General features: G+C 45.5%; 1 protein-coding gene across 3 annotated transcripts in view; it reads left to right on the forward strand.

Annotated features, from left to right (window-relative positions):
* Positions 1-15,480, forward strand: part of CDK5RAP2 (CDK5 regulatory subunit associated protein 2) — a 174,351-nt gene that overhangs the window by 106,037 nt on the left and 52,834 nt on the right. For all 3 annotated transcript variants that reach the window (XM_087419197.1, XM_087419196.1, XM_087419195.1), the window contains exons 20-22: positions 989-1,176; positions 9,797-10,229; positions 13,493-13,724. In XM_087419197.1, coding sequence (XP_087275323.1) covers positions 989-1,176; positions 9,797-10,229; positions 13,493-13,724 — 853 coding nt within the window. The remainder of the gene's footprint in view (positions 1-988; positions 1,177-9,796; positions 10,230-13,492; positions 13,725-15,480) is intronic.

Below are 15,480 nucleotides of genomic sequence, written 5' to 3' on the forward strand. Positions count from 1 at the left end.
GAAGGATGTGTACTAAGTGCTCAGTAAATGATAATAATTACTATTTTTGTTATTCTAGACTTTTCCTTCTTTGGAGGTTTAGATGGATTTAATAACTAGATTGGTGGCAAACAAGACCCAATAAATAACAGCTCATTTGTGTGGGTCTTGTCTTCCATTTAAAAATCTTAATCATTTTACAAGTGTGGAGAGAGGGGTGTGATGGCTAGTGTGTATGTCACCAGCAGTAATGAAGTCAAGGGGAGTTATTTATAGACTGGTAGAAGAAATTTACAGTTTTAGAAACGGGGAGAAAGAATGCTAATTGCAGCACCTCAGGACATGCCCAGCACAGGCTTTAACTAGCTGCATCCTTGGTACCACTCCTTTGGGACCCTCAGTGACCCAAGAAGGTGGATCCGTAAATAACATCTCCGTGGGAATTAGAAACTCGCCACTTTCCTAATGAGACAAATCAAAGTCATGTTAACTAGGTTGTATTTGTAAAGAGTAACTCGGCTTTCTGATATATATTGGGGCAGATACATTGCAAGAAGTATATGATAAATGTCCAAAGTATTGTTAATGACACAGATTCCATACCCTTTGTAGGAAGAACATACAAGGAGTGGGCTGTGGGGTGGGGGGACACACCTGTCGTGGGTGAGACACTGTGCCACGAACTTAGGTGAGTCAGCCGTCTCATTTTGTCCTCATAGTCACCTTGGGAGGGGGCATCACTTTCCCCATTTTACAGATGAGGAAACTGAGGGCGAGGAGAGTGATGTAAACATCTTTGTGTTCTTGCTGAGCATCCCCCTGCTGTAAAGTGAGTGTGTGTGGACCTCTGTGCCTGCGCCCCCTCTCTTCCCTCTCCGTCTCTTTCATTTTCTCTCTGGCTTACTTGCACTTGCTCATTCATTCTTTGTCTCTACCCTTTCTCTCTCCTCCACATACCCCCTTCCCCTCCTCCCTAGTCTGTTATTTGACTAAATACTTTGATTTGCAGATTATGGAGGACTATTCCAAAGGAGGCTGCAAAAATGGATATTTAAGGCACATGGATTCCAATATTTTAGACTATGATGGCGCCCACAAACCTGGCTGCCCCGGAGACCAGAGTGTAGAAGAAGGCAAACTCATGAACCTGCTTGCCCCTTTCTTCAACGAGAAGGCCACGTTGTTCCTAGAATCCAGGTAGACATGGGGCCCAGGCATTGCTTTGTGTCTCTGGTTCGAGGGGAGAACAAACTCATTTTGCTAAATGGATTTAGATGATGGTGCTGTATAATTTACCTGAGAGAGCTCCTGAAATGGCTTGGAAGGAATCTTGCCAGTCATGCAATTAAGTAATTAGGCTGCACGCTGGTAGCTGTGAGGGGACTTCAGCAAAGCCTCATGCAAGCCCATTATAAAGAGGAGAAAGAAAGCTTTCCTTAAAATTATTCCTGGGAGCCCCAGAAAGGGCTGTCTGGCTGTCAGTGAGAGGAATCAGCCGTCCTGAAATCTCTCACAGTTTCTGCAACAGCTTAAAAACTACTGTTGTAGTCATGACTCTGCTGTTGTATGTTGAGGTTGAACTAAAATTCTCTTCTCATTGTATCTGCTGGGAGTCATTCCTATGTGAGGAAATACTTCAGGGTGTCTTCCTTAAAACAAAAAAGGAGAAATATTCAGTACATTTGTATTTTTAAAATTAATCCTTTAGGAGCAAATTTTCCTCCTTTCACATTTTTTCTGGTCCACCATAGCGGCTGCTTGGGCTTTGGAGCCAGAAAGAGCTATGCCTTCATCTCTCAGGCCTCCACATCTCTGACCATTTCTTAGAGTTGCTGTGAGGAGTAAGAAAAATTACTGTTTAAGGAGAATGGCTGGAATATGATGTTGTTCAATAAAAGTTTTCAGTTCTCTTCCAGTATAGATAGAGAAATGGAGCCACTAACCACTGCTCATGACTTGGCAAGAGCCAGGAACCCTACCATTTCTTATATCATTGGTAGAATAAGTCTCATAGACATTTCTTTAGCTAAAAAAAAAAGATTGAAGTGTTCTGTTTTTGTGGGTTTGGGCAGGCTAACCCTTCCCCAGTCTCTGACATCTAACATTTTTCTAGCATGAGTCCTCTTGGGGATCATGCCTAGTGGCTGTTCTGGTCTATTATCACAGGGAGTTAGGTGACCCTAGTCGATGCTTGAGAAATGGAGGATTTCCTCAACATCCTAGTCCCAATTGTTACATCAGGGTTGAAAGATGCAGCTCTCTCTCTCTGAGGACCACCTAGGAATGAATGCCCCTGGGTGATGTGAGCCAGGGAAAGTAATGGGCTAGGTGAGAGTGTGGCGACTTGGGGTATATGTGCTCCTTTCTAGTGGACAGGAGCTTCTGAGCCCCAACTGGTTATTGTCATGCAAGCACATGGGCTCAGAGCTTCCAGTCTTTCAGTGGAAGCCCAACAGTTGTATTCTAAATCTCTTGATTTTTAAAAATTGAGACCTAGTTACAGCTTTTAAGAAAGCACTTTATGGGCCAGCATCTACAGTCAAGCTCTTTACATCTGCGGTTCAGTTCCCTGTTCCCTGTAGGTGTCTGTTCCATAGGCTTCCAGGCCATTGTTGGCCAGTTCTAGTGTTAGAAAAAGCTTTCTTACACTAGCCCAAATCTGCTGCCCTAATCCTGTTCTCTGGACAGCTGTCATTCATGGTGGAGTCATGGCTCTGAAGGCCTGACTGGGGTCTGCACCCCCTTCTGGCACACACATTTTGTGCTGGGGCCCAGGCTGGCACTTCACTTTCCTGCTCTCCTTGTACTCTCACACCAGCTTCACATACTGCTGGTAGTGATCTCCTCTCTGCAAAGGTGTGAGCTGATTTCTAGGGACTTGACATTCCCTTACCTAGTAAATGGTAGAGCCATTGGAGAATTTTCTGGAGGAGTCTTTTAAAAAAACTCCTTGGGATAACTAGGATTCTTATTGGTCTGAGAAACACCAGTCTTCTGCCTAGGAATTACCTCCGGGAGGTAGGTGTTTTGGTGCACTGGAAAAAGCAGAGTCTTTGGAGTCAAAGAAACCTGTGCTCCAGTCCAGCGATACCATTTAGACCTTGCGACATGTCTCCCCATCTTGGTTTCCTCATCTGTAAAGTGGGGGATGATGATACTTAGTAAGGATTAAATGGAGTAATGGGTATGAAGTATAAAGCCATGTGAAGTGGGGTTTTGGTGATATTACTGCTTAAGTCATGCCCTGCCAATTAATCCTACCCTTTCCCGCCACCCTCAGGTAAGAGTCTTACCATATGTAAGACACAGTGGCCAGCCGGGGATTCGTGCCCCTGTGTTCCTTGCTGAGCCAGTGTCTGACAGCTCCAGTGCAGAGCTCTGATAGACGTGGGCCTAAGACTCCCCCCAGTTTTTGAGCTCTTCCGCCTCTGGCCGTGAGGGCCTCAGGGGCTAGCAGAGCAGCTAGGCCCCAGGAGTAACTCTGATTTTCAACTTACCCGTCTGCTAGGATGGAATAAGGGAGCCACTTGTCCAGTAGTGACCTTAGCCTGATTAGTTGTCTTGCACTTGACTGCTAGAGCAATTCATTCGCTGGAGGTGGAGTGAAAGGGTCCGTGCAGGGCCCCTCCTGGCGTGTGGAGAACGCCTGGCCGGCCCCTCCTCTCTGTGGTGTTCACTGTGCCTGTGATTCCCAGCCCTCTCTTTACGTGCTTCCAAGTCTTTTTGCCCAATTCCCTAGAGGACATGGTTTAGGATATTATCACCTAAATGTTTTGGTCTTTATAGCCTAAAATTAGGTGTGAAATTTGATAAAGAATTATAAAAATCTAAAAGGGGAGCCATTGGGGATTATTTTTTAAATAAAGCTAATACAGTCTTGAGCTCTAACTAATAGAAGTAGGGAAGCTAACTCCTAGAAAATCTGAGTTGGCTCTTCTGGGCGTGATTGAGGGACAGGTGAGGTACCACCAGAGCGTGGTGCTGGTGAGGGGTCCAAACAAGTTAGAGGTTAGTCCAGAGAAGTTAGCAGAGAAACAGCTGCAGAGACTTGGTGTGTGTAGGCTGCAGGGGAGCAGACATGGCAAGTGCTTGAAGGAAGATTCCATGGTATAGAGGGGCTAGATCTGTGGGGGCTCTAGACAGGACCCCAGAAACCCAGGGTCCTCCTTGATTTTTCCCTTTCTTTCACCTCCCAAACCCAAGTCCTAACCATTTTACCTTTATGCCACCCCTGTTGCCTCCTCTCCATTCCTAGCTGCCTTCAGATTTCTCTGGTATCGCTGCAGTAGCCTCCTAATGCGTCCCCTGCAGCCATCTTTGTCCCCTTCCAATCTGTTTTTCACACTACTTCCAGAGCAATTACTTACAAATGCAGTTATGTCACTCCTCTACTTAACACCCTTCAGAGACTTTCCACTTTTCTTGGGATCAAAATCGTTAACATGGCCTACTAGGCTCTGCGTGGTCTGGCAACCCTCTCCTTCAGCTCTGGTCACGCTGTTCTTGCCTTGCCTTCTGTGCTTCGGCCACGCTGCCCTTCTTTCAGTTCCTAGAATGAGCCCACTGTCTTATTTCGGAGCCTTTGCACATGCTGGTCCCTCTAAATGAACACTCCTGGTTGTTTATTCCACGGCTCCCCTCCCCCCAGGGCATAGGTTAACCCCTGGTCATCTGTCGCATCCAAGCCTCCCTTAAGACCTTGACTTGGCCACTACTCAGGTTGTATGTGATCCTATGACAGGTCAGCTTTTATGTTTATCACCACTAATTTCAAAATGAGCACTCAGCATTGTCCCACACAAGACTATTGCAGCTTCTCTTCTCCCTTCCCTGACTGATGACCTTGCCTTGTAAGTTACTGAAAAAGCAGAAACAATCGAACTCAAACCACTTCACTTTTCCCACCAGTGCTGCCCCCTTGTTTGCCTCTATACGCACAAACTCTGACTTCCCTACTATTGGGATGGAAGAAATATTCCTGCTGCTATCCAGACCAACCCGGCTCTCAGGAGTTAGTTCCTGTCCTCTCTTGGTGCCCTCTCTTTTCTGCATCATGAATTTTTTCCTGTCACTGAATCATTTCCATTAGCATCAGACATGCGTTAATATCAACCATTTGGGAAACATCCCCCCGTTTCACTTCAGCTACTGCCCCAGTTTGTTATTCTTCTTAACTGCAAGATTTCTTGGAAGAATTGTCTCTACTCACTGTATCCGCTTTCTTTCCTCCCGTTCCCTCTCTGTCCCATTCAAGTACTTTCATACCCTCCTCTCCACTTGTCCAGGTCAGTGACGATTTCCAAGTTGTGAAATCTAGTGGCCGGCGTCAGCCTTTCAGCAGTGGCTGGCCACTCTCTGGCCTTCTGTTCCCCACCCTCTCCCCTTGTTTTCCTTCCACCTCTCTGGCCTCTTTTCCGTCTCCCTCGCTGGCCCCTCTTCCTTTGCTAAATGTTGAATGTGGGCGTGTCCCAGAGCTGTGTTCTCACCCCCTTTTTTCCCTCTGTATCTTCACTCTCCCATGGCTTTAGACTATGCTGTGTGACCTCCAGATTTATACCTACAGCCCAGACCTCTCTGTGCATCATATAGTCAGCGGTCTACTTGACATCTCCACTTGGATGTCTAACAGACACGTCAACATTAATCTGTGCAAACCCCAACTCCCTGTTCTAGTCTCCGCTCTTCTTGCACACGCCAGCCAATAGCACTGCTCTCTACCTGATTGGTGCAGCCGAAGGTTAAGTTCCCACAATCTCCATATCCCTGAGCAGGTCCTTCTGATTCCACCTCCAAAATGTATCCCTAATTCAACCCTTCACAGCTCTGCTGCTGCCCGCTTAGTCCACGCTGCCCCCGTCTCCTGCCTGGTCTCGAGCCACAGCCTCCTCTGCGGTCCGTTCCCCACAAGCAGCCATAGAGGTCTTTGTAAATCTTAGATCGGATCATGGCTCTTCCATGCTTAAAACCCTCCAGTGGATTTCTGCTGCCCTTACAGTGAGATCAGAGCTTCTTGACTGGCCTCTGCCCGTTTCTCTGTCCTTATAACCCATGCCTCTTGTGCACCGAGCTCCAGCCACACTGACCTCCTGTCTCTTCCTCAAACATCCAAGCTTGCTCACCTCAGGGCCTTTGCAGTAGTGTTCCCTCTATGTGGAATGATCTTTCCTAGATGTGTATGTGACTGGTGGTTTCTCAGCTGGACAGCAGCTCTGTGGAGAGGCCTCTCCTGAACCACTCTCTCTAGCGGGAAACCCTCTTTCTACACGTTGTCCCAGGACTTCCTCCCTCCCTCGCTCCATTCATAGTACTTATCATTGCCGTGCACTGTCTTATCTAGTTATCACTGTATGTGTGAACGTCTGTCTGTCTGTCTTCTCCTTAATGAAATGTAAGCTCCATGATTCTTTTTCACCATGCATTTCCACTGCCTTATATGATAAATGGAAGGTGCTCAATAAATATTTGAATATGCAGACAGTTGAAAACACAACATCATGGCAGAAGGTAAGTTTAGAAAACTGGAAAGAGTGGAGTGCTTCTTTGCTCTGCCACTTTGCTAGAGGATCTTGACTCTTTATGAGCCGGTTCCTTCATCTGTAAAATGGGGTTAATATTAGTCCCCATCTCGTAGTCTTACTGTGAGGACTAAATGTATTTAGTGTATTTAGAGGATCTGACACACTGTAAGTGATTCATAAATGTCAGTTCCTTTCCCCTTACACCTTCTATGTGGCAAAGATGTTCAGCAAGATAGATAAACAATGTTTGGGCCTCTGGCAGGACCCTCGGACTGAACCGTTAGAAGGGTCTTGATTACGGCGACAGCTTAATGAATCTGCTGTTCAGATTTCTAGCAAAGTAACACTTGAAATGTTTTATTTAACAGCACCACCACTTTAGGTATATTATAATGGCCTCTTTCACCACCTTTTACTACCCATTTGTAAAGTCTTTTTCCTGGGTTTTATTGTGTGTTGTTTGGTAGTGAGTAATGGTCCTCCTTCGGCTAGCTGAGTAGCAATTGTCATTATTTTTAATCTATATTAAGGGAAAGAGAGGAAAGGAAAATTTAGTTTAACACGCTTGAAATACCAGAAATATTTTTACAGTCTGGGTTTAATAAATTTTAAGATGGTTTGTGTAGTCTAGATGATTCCATATTAGAAGTGAAAAATGTACCACACATTTTAATTTTGTTTTTTATACTTTTATTTTTTACCCTGTTTCAGTGTGCTGTAGCTGTTTGATTTGAATTGAATTGACTCTACCCAGAGCTGGACGATCAGAATCCAGATATGAGAGGTCTTCCCCCTGCCCGCAGCGGGCTCAGTGGGGAAGATGAAATGAGTTCATGTCAATTGTAGTGGTAGCAGAGATTCAGAGGAAGGGAAGGTCAGGGTGGGTTAAGGGAGTCGTAGAGTCCTGTCTGTCTTACGAGATTTTTGGAAATAAGGTGGCAGGAGAAACTGCAGAGGAGAAAGGAGATCTAACACCGACGAGAGCCTATTCTCTCTCCTTGTTTCTCATCCTGGCCTGCATCTTCTTTTTCCTGGAATATAGCAACAACTTTCTTGCTGGCCTCTCCCTCCGTCCTTGTCCCCCTCCCGTCCCTTTTTAAAATAATTTTCTGTCTCAGTTTTGTAACTTCCTCTTCCTTTTTTTTTAATGACTCTCTTTTTCTCCTTTATTTTTTGGATGATTGAAATATATTATTTTAAAATCTTCTTCAGGTTGCTTCATTATTTTAATTTTCTTGAGTGTGGACTCTGATTTGTCGAGTTGTCTGTCTTTCATCACAGTGGATTTGTGTGTTAACATGGTCTGCCATGTTAACAGCCCTGCGCAGCCTGACCCTTCCTCCTCCCTGCCTAGTGGTTTTGAAGTTGCCTCAGCTTGGCTCTCTAGGTCTTCACTTGAGGGCTCATGAAATTTGTGTGGTTCTTCTTCCACCTTGGAAGTTCAGTTTCTGGTGCCACTGCTTTCTGCAGATGCCTCCCTTCTCGTGGCGATGGGTCTCCTCCTCTGTTTCTGACCTTTGGATAATTTTATCTTGATCTTGAGTCCTGTGGTGCACCTTAAAACATTTTTTTTGTTATGTGTTTTCTGCTGTCCTTTGCATGTGTTTAGAGCAGAGTGGGAGGGGCACCTGTGTATACTCACACCGCCCTCTCGACGGGAAAGCTCTCCACTCGTTCTTTACACAACAGCCTGTCACCTTTCAAAGCATGTATGTGACCATGCCACTCAGTCACGCAGAGCCTTGCAGTTAGCTCTCCTTTCCTTAACATGGCTGAGTTCTTCCCTGCCTAACTTTCCAGGCTCACCTCCTTATTCTCCAGTGTGTCTTGACTCTGTTCATATTGTTTTCCATGCTTAGAATGTTCCATTTCCATTTCCCCTGGCTAGCCTCTCATTGACTCTAGAATCCTTTTCTGACATTCTTCCTGCCACCTCCAGTCTGGACACCCTGGGATTGGTGCTCTGCAACCCTCCCAGACTTCCGGTGTGCCTGTCTTTCACTTTTTACTCTCTGGAGGGGCAATCTGTTTACATATCTGTCTCTAGCGTCACCAGTCTAAGTCCTTGCAGGCAGTTTTGCATTCCCATGCCTGTTACAGTGTCTGGCACAAGAAATACCCTCACAAGAGATTCTTCTTGAACTACTCCGTAGTCTGTTACATGCTAGCTTAGTTTGAGTTCCTGGGAAAGCAGAGCCCAAGATAAGGACTTGGGCCCAAGTGGTTAATTTGGGATGGGACTCCAAGGAGCAGGAAGGAGGGATCAGGGAGAGTAAGATAGGAATGGAGGGAAAGCCAGTGAGGGTACATTATTGTGCTGGGTACTGCTGAGGGCAGCTGGGACTCAGTCCTGCTGGCGCCCTCTGAGGGACGGTATAGACTGTACCTTACTGTTGTCCCTCCAAAGGATGGGAGACTGGGGCATTTACCCAACAGCTCTCTTCCCCCACTGCTTGATATAAACTGGTCCCCGAGACATAAACTGGTCTACACTTGTGCACTGCCCTGCTGGCTGGCTCAGAGAGCTCTGGAAAAAGCCCCAGGGCAGCAGGGAGATGCAGGGAGTGCTTGAGGGAGGGCCTGTCATTGTCTACAGGAGCTTCCACACAGCTGTAGCTGGAATCTGAGGGAGGCCGAGGGCTTGTGGCTAGGGGCATGAAAAGCATCTGCTACCCATACATCTCTCCTTTACTCCTCATAGCTGTCTGGTGGAGAAAGACTTACCTTACTTTCAAAGGAGAGCAGAGTTAGATTTTGAAGCCGTTTTTGTCTGATTTCAGAGCCCCTGCTCTTTCTGTTAAGAGCAGTGTACAGCATCCCTTCATTCAGCACCTGTTTACTGAGCGCCAGTTGTGCACATGACGGACCAGCTTACGGATGGATCTACTGGGATGGCCAGATTCATCCAAAGCCCCACTTGCCCCTGGCTGTAGCAGTGGGGCCAGTGGCAGGTAGACCTTGCAATTGTCCTGAATACTTGATGACCCTGTTTGCTCCCTTCTGGGCCCAGCCTGCATCCATAGAGCCATGTGGTCCCCTCACTTGCTGTGTACTTGTGTCAAGTTAATTCTCCTCTTCTTATCCGTGAAACAGGCATGGTAGGACCTACCTTGTGTGGTTGTCGTGAGGTGACATGGGATAGAATACTTGGCATGGGTCCTGGCACATGGCAGGTGCTCACTATGTTTAATTTAAACAGAATCTGGACCAGTTGGTGGGGAAAACTTGGAAACTGGGAAAGGGACAAGGCCATAGCAGAAAGCTTAGTTCTCCCACTTCCTTCTCTTTTGGACAAACAGGCCAGACCTTCTGAAAGTGCTACGTGAACTGCTTCTGGAACACATAAGCTTGACAGAGCAGGAAGTTTCTGGAGCGCACCTTGATGGTAAAACTGAGAAGACACTTAAGCAAATGGCTGTTCAGCTAAGAGGTGAACTCAGACATTTCATCCAAACCAACTCATTTTCCAAGCCACATGATGATCTGAAGTCGCTTTGGGGAGCCCAGCTAGGAGAGGCGGGTGAAGCGTCCAAGGTAGAGCTGAAAGATGCCTCGGTGCAGACCGGGGCCATGGAGGGTGACATGCTCAGATTCAAACATGAAGGCAAGAGACAGCCTTGGGAAGAGAAACCATCAGACGCCATATTCAGCGCTGAGCATCAGCCAGAGAACTTGTGCACGATGCCAGGGCAGCAGGCCCCTCCCCTTTCCTTCCCCAGCGGGATCCACAAAGTAAGTTTTTCCATATATTTTTTAAATTTATTTACTTATTTTATACAAATGCAAAACTTAAAAAAATCACCTCTGATCCCACTCCTTTGTTTTGATTTATATAAAATCTGGTGTCTCCCTCTGCCTACACTTATCCTGGCCACTACCTAGAGGTGTTTGTCCATCCTAACCTTCCCCAAAGTATTACTAACATTTCACCCTTCTCTCTCTCCTCCTCTATCCCAGTTCTGTCGTATTTATCTGTATGTCATGACATTTATGTGTTCTCCTTATAAAAATGGAGTCATGTTATACATCTGTCTGTAGCTTTCTCTTTCATGTTAATGTATCAGGAACATCTTTCCTTGTAATGGATACGTGAGATCCCACTGTGGGGAATGTGCCAAAATTTATATACTTTTCACCTATTGATGGACATTTATTTTTGCAGGTTGCAGTAAAATTGTAGTAACCTGACTTTAAGGGTAGGGATGAGAACCTAGGTTTTATTTTGTGCAGACTTTGTGTCTGAGAGGTACCATTCTGTGGGCTTTGTCTACCTTCTCTTATCCTTACAACACCCGTCAAAGGTGAGGAAGCCAGATCCCGAGTGCCCATGGTCAGCCAGCGGTTAAGGGGCTGAGCTGGGACCCTCACTGTGCCTGACTGCACAGCCATGCCCTTTCCCTGGCTCAGGCTACCCTCCAGCCCGAGCTGGCCCCAAGTGGTGGGTCAAGTTTTGTTGGGTGAATGTCTGCATTTTGCTTCAGTCAAGATGCTGTCTTTAAGCTTCTCCTCAAATACCATCAAATATGCCAGATTGTTAAAATCCAGACTCTCTTGGCAATGTTTAATTAGGTCCAATACAAAAATCCTCCTGGGAGGAGGGGTCAGCGTTGAGGATCCCCAAGCAGGGAGCTGTAAGTGTTCTGGTAGAGAAGGAAATAGGTCAGGTTCTAATAGAGCTCCAATGATGGCTGTTGGTATTCTTGTTTCTGATGGGTGTTTTGTATCTGAGAAATCAACTATACACACTGCTTCATAGCATCAGAATGGAGAATTAAGTTTATTTTCTGACCACTAAATTACTGCTTTTGTGCATACCAAAGAGAGTTAGATATATCATTAGCAAAATTGCTTTTGATTGTTTTAAATTATGCACCAAAACTGTAATTTCTAGAAAAGGGTTTTCTAAAGATATCAGTAGAGACAAAAAAAAAAAAAAAAGACACTGCCATTATATTAGCAGTGCTCGAGATGCAAATTTGTGCAATTTGGCTAGAATAGAAATGCTCTCATGTGCCCCAGCTCCTTTAGTTTGTACCTGTATATTAGGAAAACTAGATGTTTTTTTTCCTCCTATTTGTGTGGGAGATATCATCGTATGTTCTGGAAAATTGTGTAATCAAATGAACTTAATTCCCCAAAATATATTGCAAATTTTTTTTTTTAGTTTGGAATTATCTTTCTTGCTTGTGTCTTCAAAAGGAAGGCAATTGTGGTTATTTTTTAGCATCTGCTATAATGTGCCAAGATTTGCTAGATATTCTGTACATATATCATCAATTTAATCTTCTCAACAAGCATATGAGTTGGGTAGATATTACCTAATTTTACGTATGAAGAAATACAGGCTCTGAAAGGCTCAGAAAATTGTCCACAGTGACTCAGCGGTTAAGAGTAGTAGTGGAGATATGAACTGAAGTCTAGTTTTAGTGGCAGACAGGGATATTATAAACCTTTCTCAGGAAGGGAAGAGCCCTTTATCACCATTGTGGCCTCCAGTCTATGCAAAGTAGAAGAAAATTTAATGATTTTCTTTGTGGTCTTTGGTTAGTCAAGGAATCAATAATCCTAGGGCTTAAGCCAGAACTCTGGTATCCTGTTAAAAAGAACATCATTGCCGCCCAAGGGTGAGACCAGGAGACTGGATGTACTCCCAGTTGTTTAGTTTTAGAGGCAAGAGGATGGACTTTACAGATACACCGGCCTGGCCACTTAGCTGCTTTGAGTCCTTAGGAAAGTCACGTGACCTTTCTCAGCGGCTCGAATAGGATCAGTGTGACCTAGAACCTGAGGCTGGCCTGATGGCTAAATGAGGTGATGTGTGGCAAGTGCCTCGTGCCTTGTACGTAGTAGGAGCTCAGTGTGTGTGTGTGCTCCTGTCCCCCTTCCATTCCCAAGGGAGAAGTTCCATCATGACGTCCTTCATAAGGTGGTAGGTGGGACTCTGCTCAGTGTCCATAAGGTAGCATTTTGGGTGGTGTTATTTTAGAACCGGCATTAGGTTGACTGACGACAGTCTTCCAGCCTGAAATTGGCTTTGGCATTTGTGCTCTTGCAGATATCTTCTCTGCTGCCATATGACACACAGATTTGGATCCAAGAATAAAGATTGGTGGAGACTGATGCCCAAGCAAAGGACGGTTATTTTCCAGTCCTCTTGAGGAGGCATCCACCTCCTCCCAACTGGTCCCCTTCCCCACCTCAAAGTGTTCTTGTCCTTGAACTTGTTCTCTCTTCTTCCCTGGAATTTCAGGGCAGAAAGGGTCTCACTTTTCTTAACTGAGCAGTGGAGTCTGAAGAGCTAGTTTGAGGTCCAGCTCGCTAACCTTCTTGTTGTCTGACTTTGGACTGGTTGTTGGACATTTCAGTTCTTTTTCTGGAAAATAGGCATGATAACTTCTATTGTCCTGTGTGCGCTGGGAGTGCAGAGTTCACCTGAGGACTGTGGGAGAGTGCGCTCAAAAGCATTTTACATCCCAGAATGTACAAGAAGAGATCCTTCCTCTTCTTTCCTTCTTGAGAGACCTTGCTGATTTCCTCATTCCCAGGGGCCCAAATATTTCTTGTTTTCCTCTCAGGTTCCTTCTCTTCCACTATAAAAGAATTAAAAAAAAATAATAGCTTTATTGAGATATAATTCACATATCATACAATTCATCCATTTAAAGTGTACAATGCAGTGATTTTTTAAAATATATTCATAGAGTTGTGTAACCATTACCATAATCAATTTTAGAACATGTTCATTGTCTCAAAAGAAACCCATTAGCAGTCACTTCCCATTTTCCCCCACCTGCCCACCCCTAGTCATAGGCAACCATCAATCTACTTTCTGTCTTCATATATTTGCCTACTCTGTAGACTGGGAGATAAGCATAGATGCCATTATAGGAACCAGAAGTCTGGACAGCCAGGTTGAATCCTGTTTTATAAGGTTGGCATGTTGACTATGTAACCAAAGAAAATGTATTAATTGTTGTATATGTGTGTGTTTTCAGGATGCTAAGAAGTCTCGCTTGCCCATCCTGATAAAATCATGCCGGTCATTAGGAAGTTTACATCAGCTCCCTGCCACCCAGGCAGTGGTGGCCCAGCTGCAGGTCCAGATCTTGGAGCTGCAGGGGGAGCTGAAGGAGTTTAAAATTCGCAATAAGCAACTTCACCAAAAGTTAATTCTGGCTGAAGCAATGATGGAGGGGAGGCCAACGCCAGACAAAGCGCCGGTGAAAGGTAAGCACCAAGAAAAGTGTATTCTCCGTGTGCTAGATGAACGACCTGATAGAACCGCTTGAAATGTCAACCTTGTTGTTTAGAATTGCAATAAGTCTGAGTATAAATTTCATGAATTGCAGTGATTAATCCTGACTCTTGACAAATACACAAGCGAGGGAACACAATAAGGAAAATGAATCTATTGTTTTCATTTTATTCTGGAGTCTGGATAAAGGGGACTGGTGCTGCTCATAGATCTTCCGAGGTCACTGCTCCCTGCACTTAGGATTGTCTGCGGTGCCCCCGTTGTGGGATTACTTGAATGTGGGCTTGTTTTCTGGCTTCCTCATTGGAAGCCTCAGGCATCTGGCTTTGGGAAGGTGAGAGTCCTCTTTGCGGGAGTCTCTGGAATGTCCAGGCTACATTATTTTGGGTTTCTCAAGGTTAATTCCAAGCCCTACTGACCTTATGTCTTTCTCTAGAAGTGCCCTGCCTCCCTGCCCACTTTGAATTCACTGTCCCTGCTCTCCTGGTGGGTCAAATGTATCCAGGTTAGACTCCTAGACTTGGAGGGATCACCTTAGGGGTGCCCTCTAGTCTGGGATAGTGATACTTAGAGATTTTGGACCACTGCCCCTTTGAGAATCTGAAGAAGGCTGAGGCCCCTCTCATAGAGCAGTGCAGGTAGGCATATGTGTGGTGTTGTACATCACTTTGGGGGCTCATGAATCCACAATGGTACATCTGTAGACTCCTGACTTCGAACTTCGGCAAATGACAGCAACACACAATAACAAGAATAGCAACAGTAATCTTTTATTTATCTGTTCAAAAAGTATTTATTAAATCCTCCTGCGTCCCCAGCACTCTTGTAGGCACTGGGAAGATAGGAGTGAACGGAACAGACGGACTCTGTCTAGCTGACGTTCTTGTTGGGGGAGAAAGACAATAAGCCGATAAGCAGATGTAGAATATGGAGAGATAAGTGCTGTGGAGAAAAGTAAGCGGGGTTGAGGGCACGGGTAATGTGGAATGGGGGTGGGTTTACTAATGTACATGGAAGCTCTTAGAGCCTCCCTGATGAGGCGACGTTTAAACAGAAACTGGGAGGAAACGAGTGGCCTAGTCATCTCGGGAAGTGTGTTCCTGGCAAAGGCCCTGATGTTGCTTTGAACTCGGGAAGTTGGATGAATAGGAAGGAGGCCGATTGCGTGACTGGAGTGGAGTGAGAAACAGGGAGAGAGAAAGAGGTCGGAGAGGGAGCACGCTGGTGGCCGTCGTGGGCCATTCTAGGGCTTTGTCTTTTCCTCTAGGTCAGACTAGAAACTCTTGGAGGGTTTTGAGCAGCAGAGTGACATGATCTGACTTCAGCTTTAAAGCAGGGATTGGCAAACTACAGCCTATGGGCCCAGCTCGCTGCCTGCTCTTGTAAAGTTTTTTTGGAACATAGCCACACGCATTCATTTGCATATCGTCTCTGACTGCTTTTGTGCTATGATGGCAGAGTTGAATAGTTGTGATAGAGATCCTGTGGCCTGCCAAGTCTAAAATATTTATTATTTGGCTTTTTAAGAAAAGTAGACTGACCTCTGCTTTAAAAGATCACTTTTAATGTGAGCCACTGGAAGGATGGAGTTGTCATACACTGAGATGGGAAAGACTGCACGAGAGGCGGGCTTAGGTGGGGCGTTAGGTGTCTGGCTTCGGACTTATGGGAGATGCCTGTTGACGTCCCAGTGGAGATGTCAGGTAGGCAGTTGGAGATGGATGAGTC

The sequence above is a fragment of the Ceratotherium simum genome, chromosome 29 (assembly GCF_057802395.1).
Source record: "Ceratotherium simum simum isolate JZ-2026a chromosome 29, ASM5780239v1, whole genome shotgun sequence".
Classification (NCBI taxonomy): domain Eukaryota; kingdom Metazoa; phylum Chordata; class Mammalia; order Perissodactyla; family Rhinocerotidae; genus Ceratotherium; species Ceratotherium simum.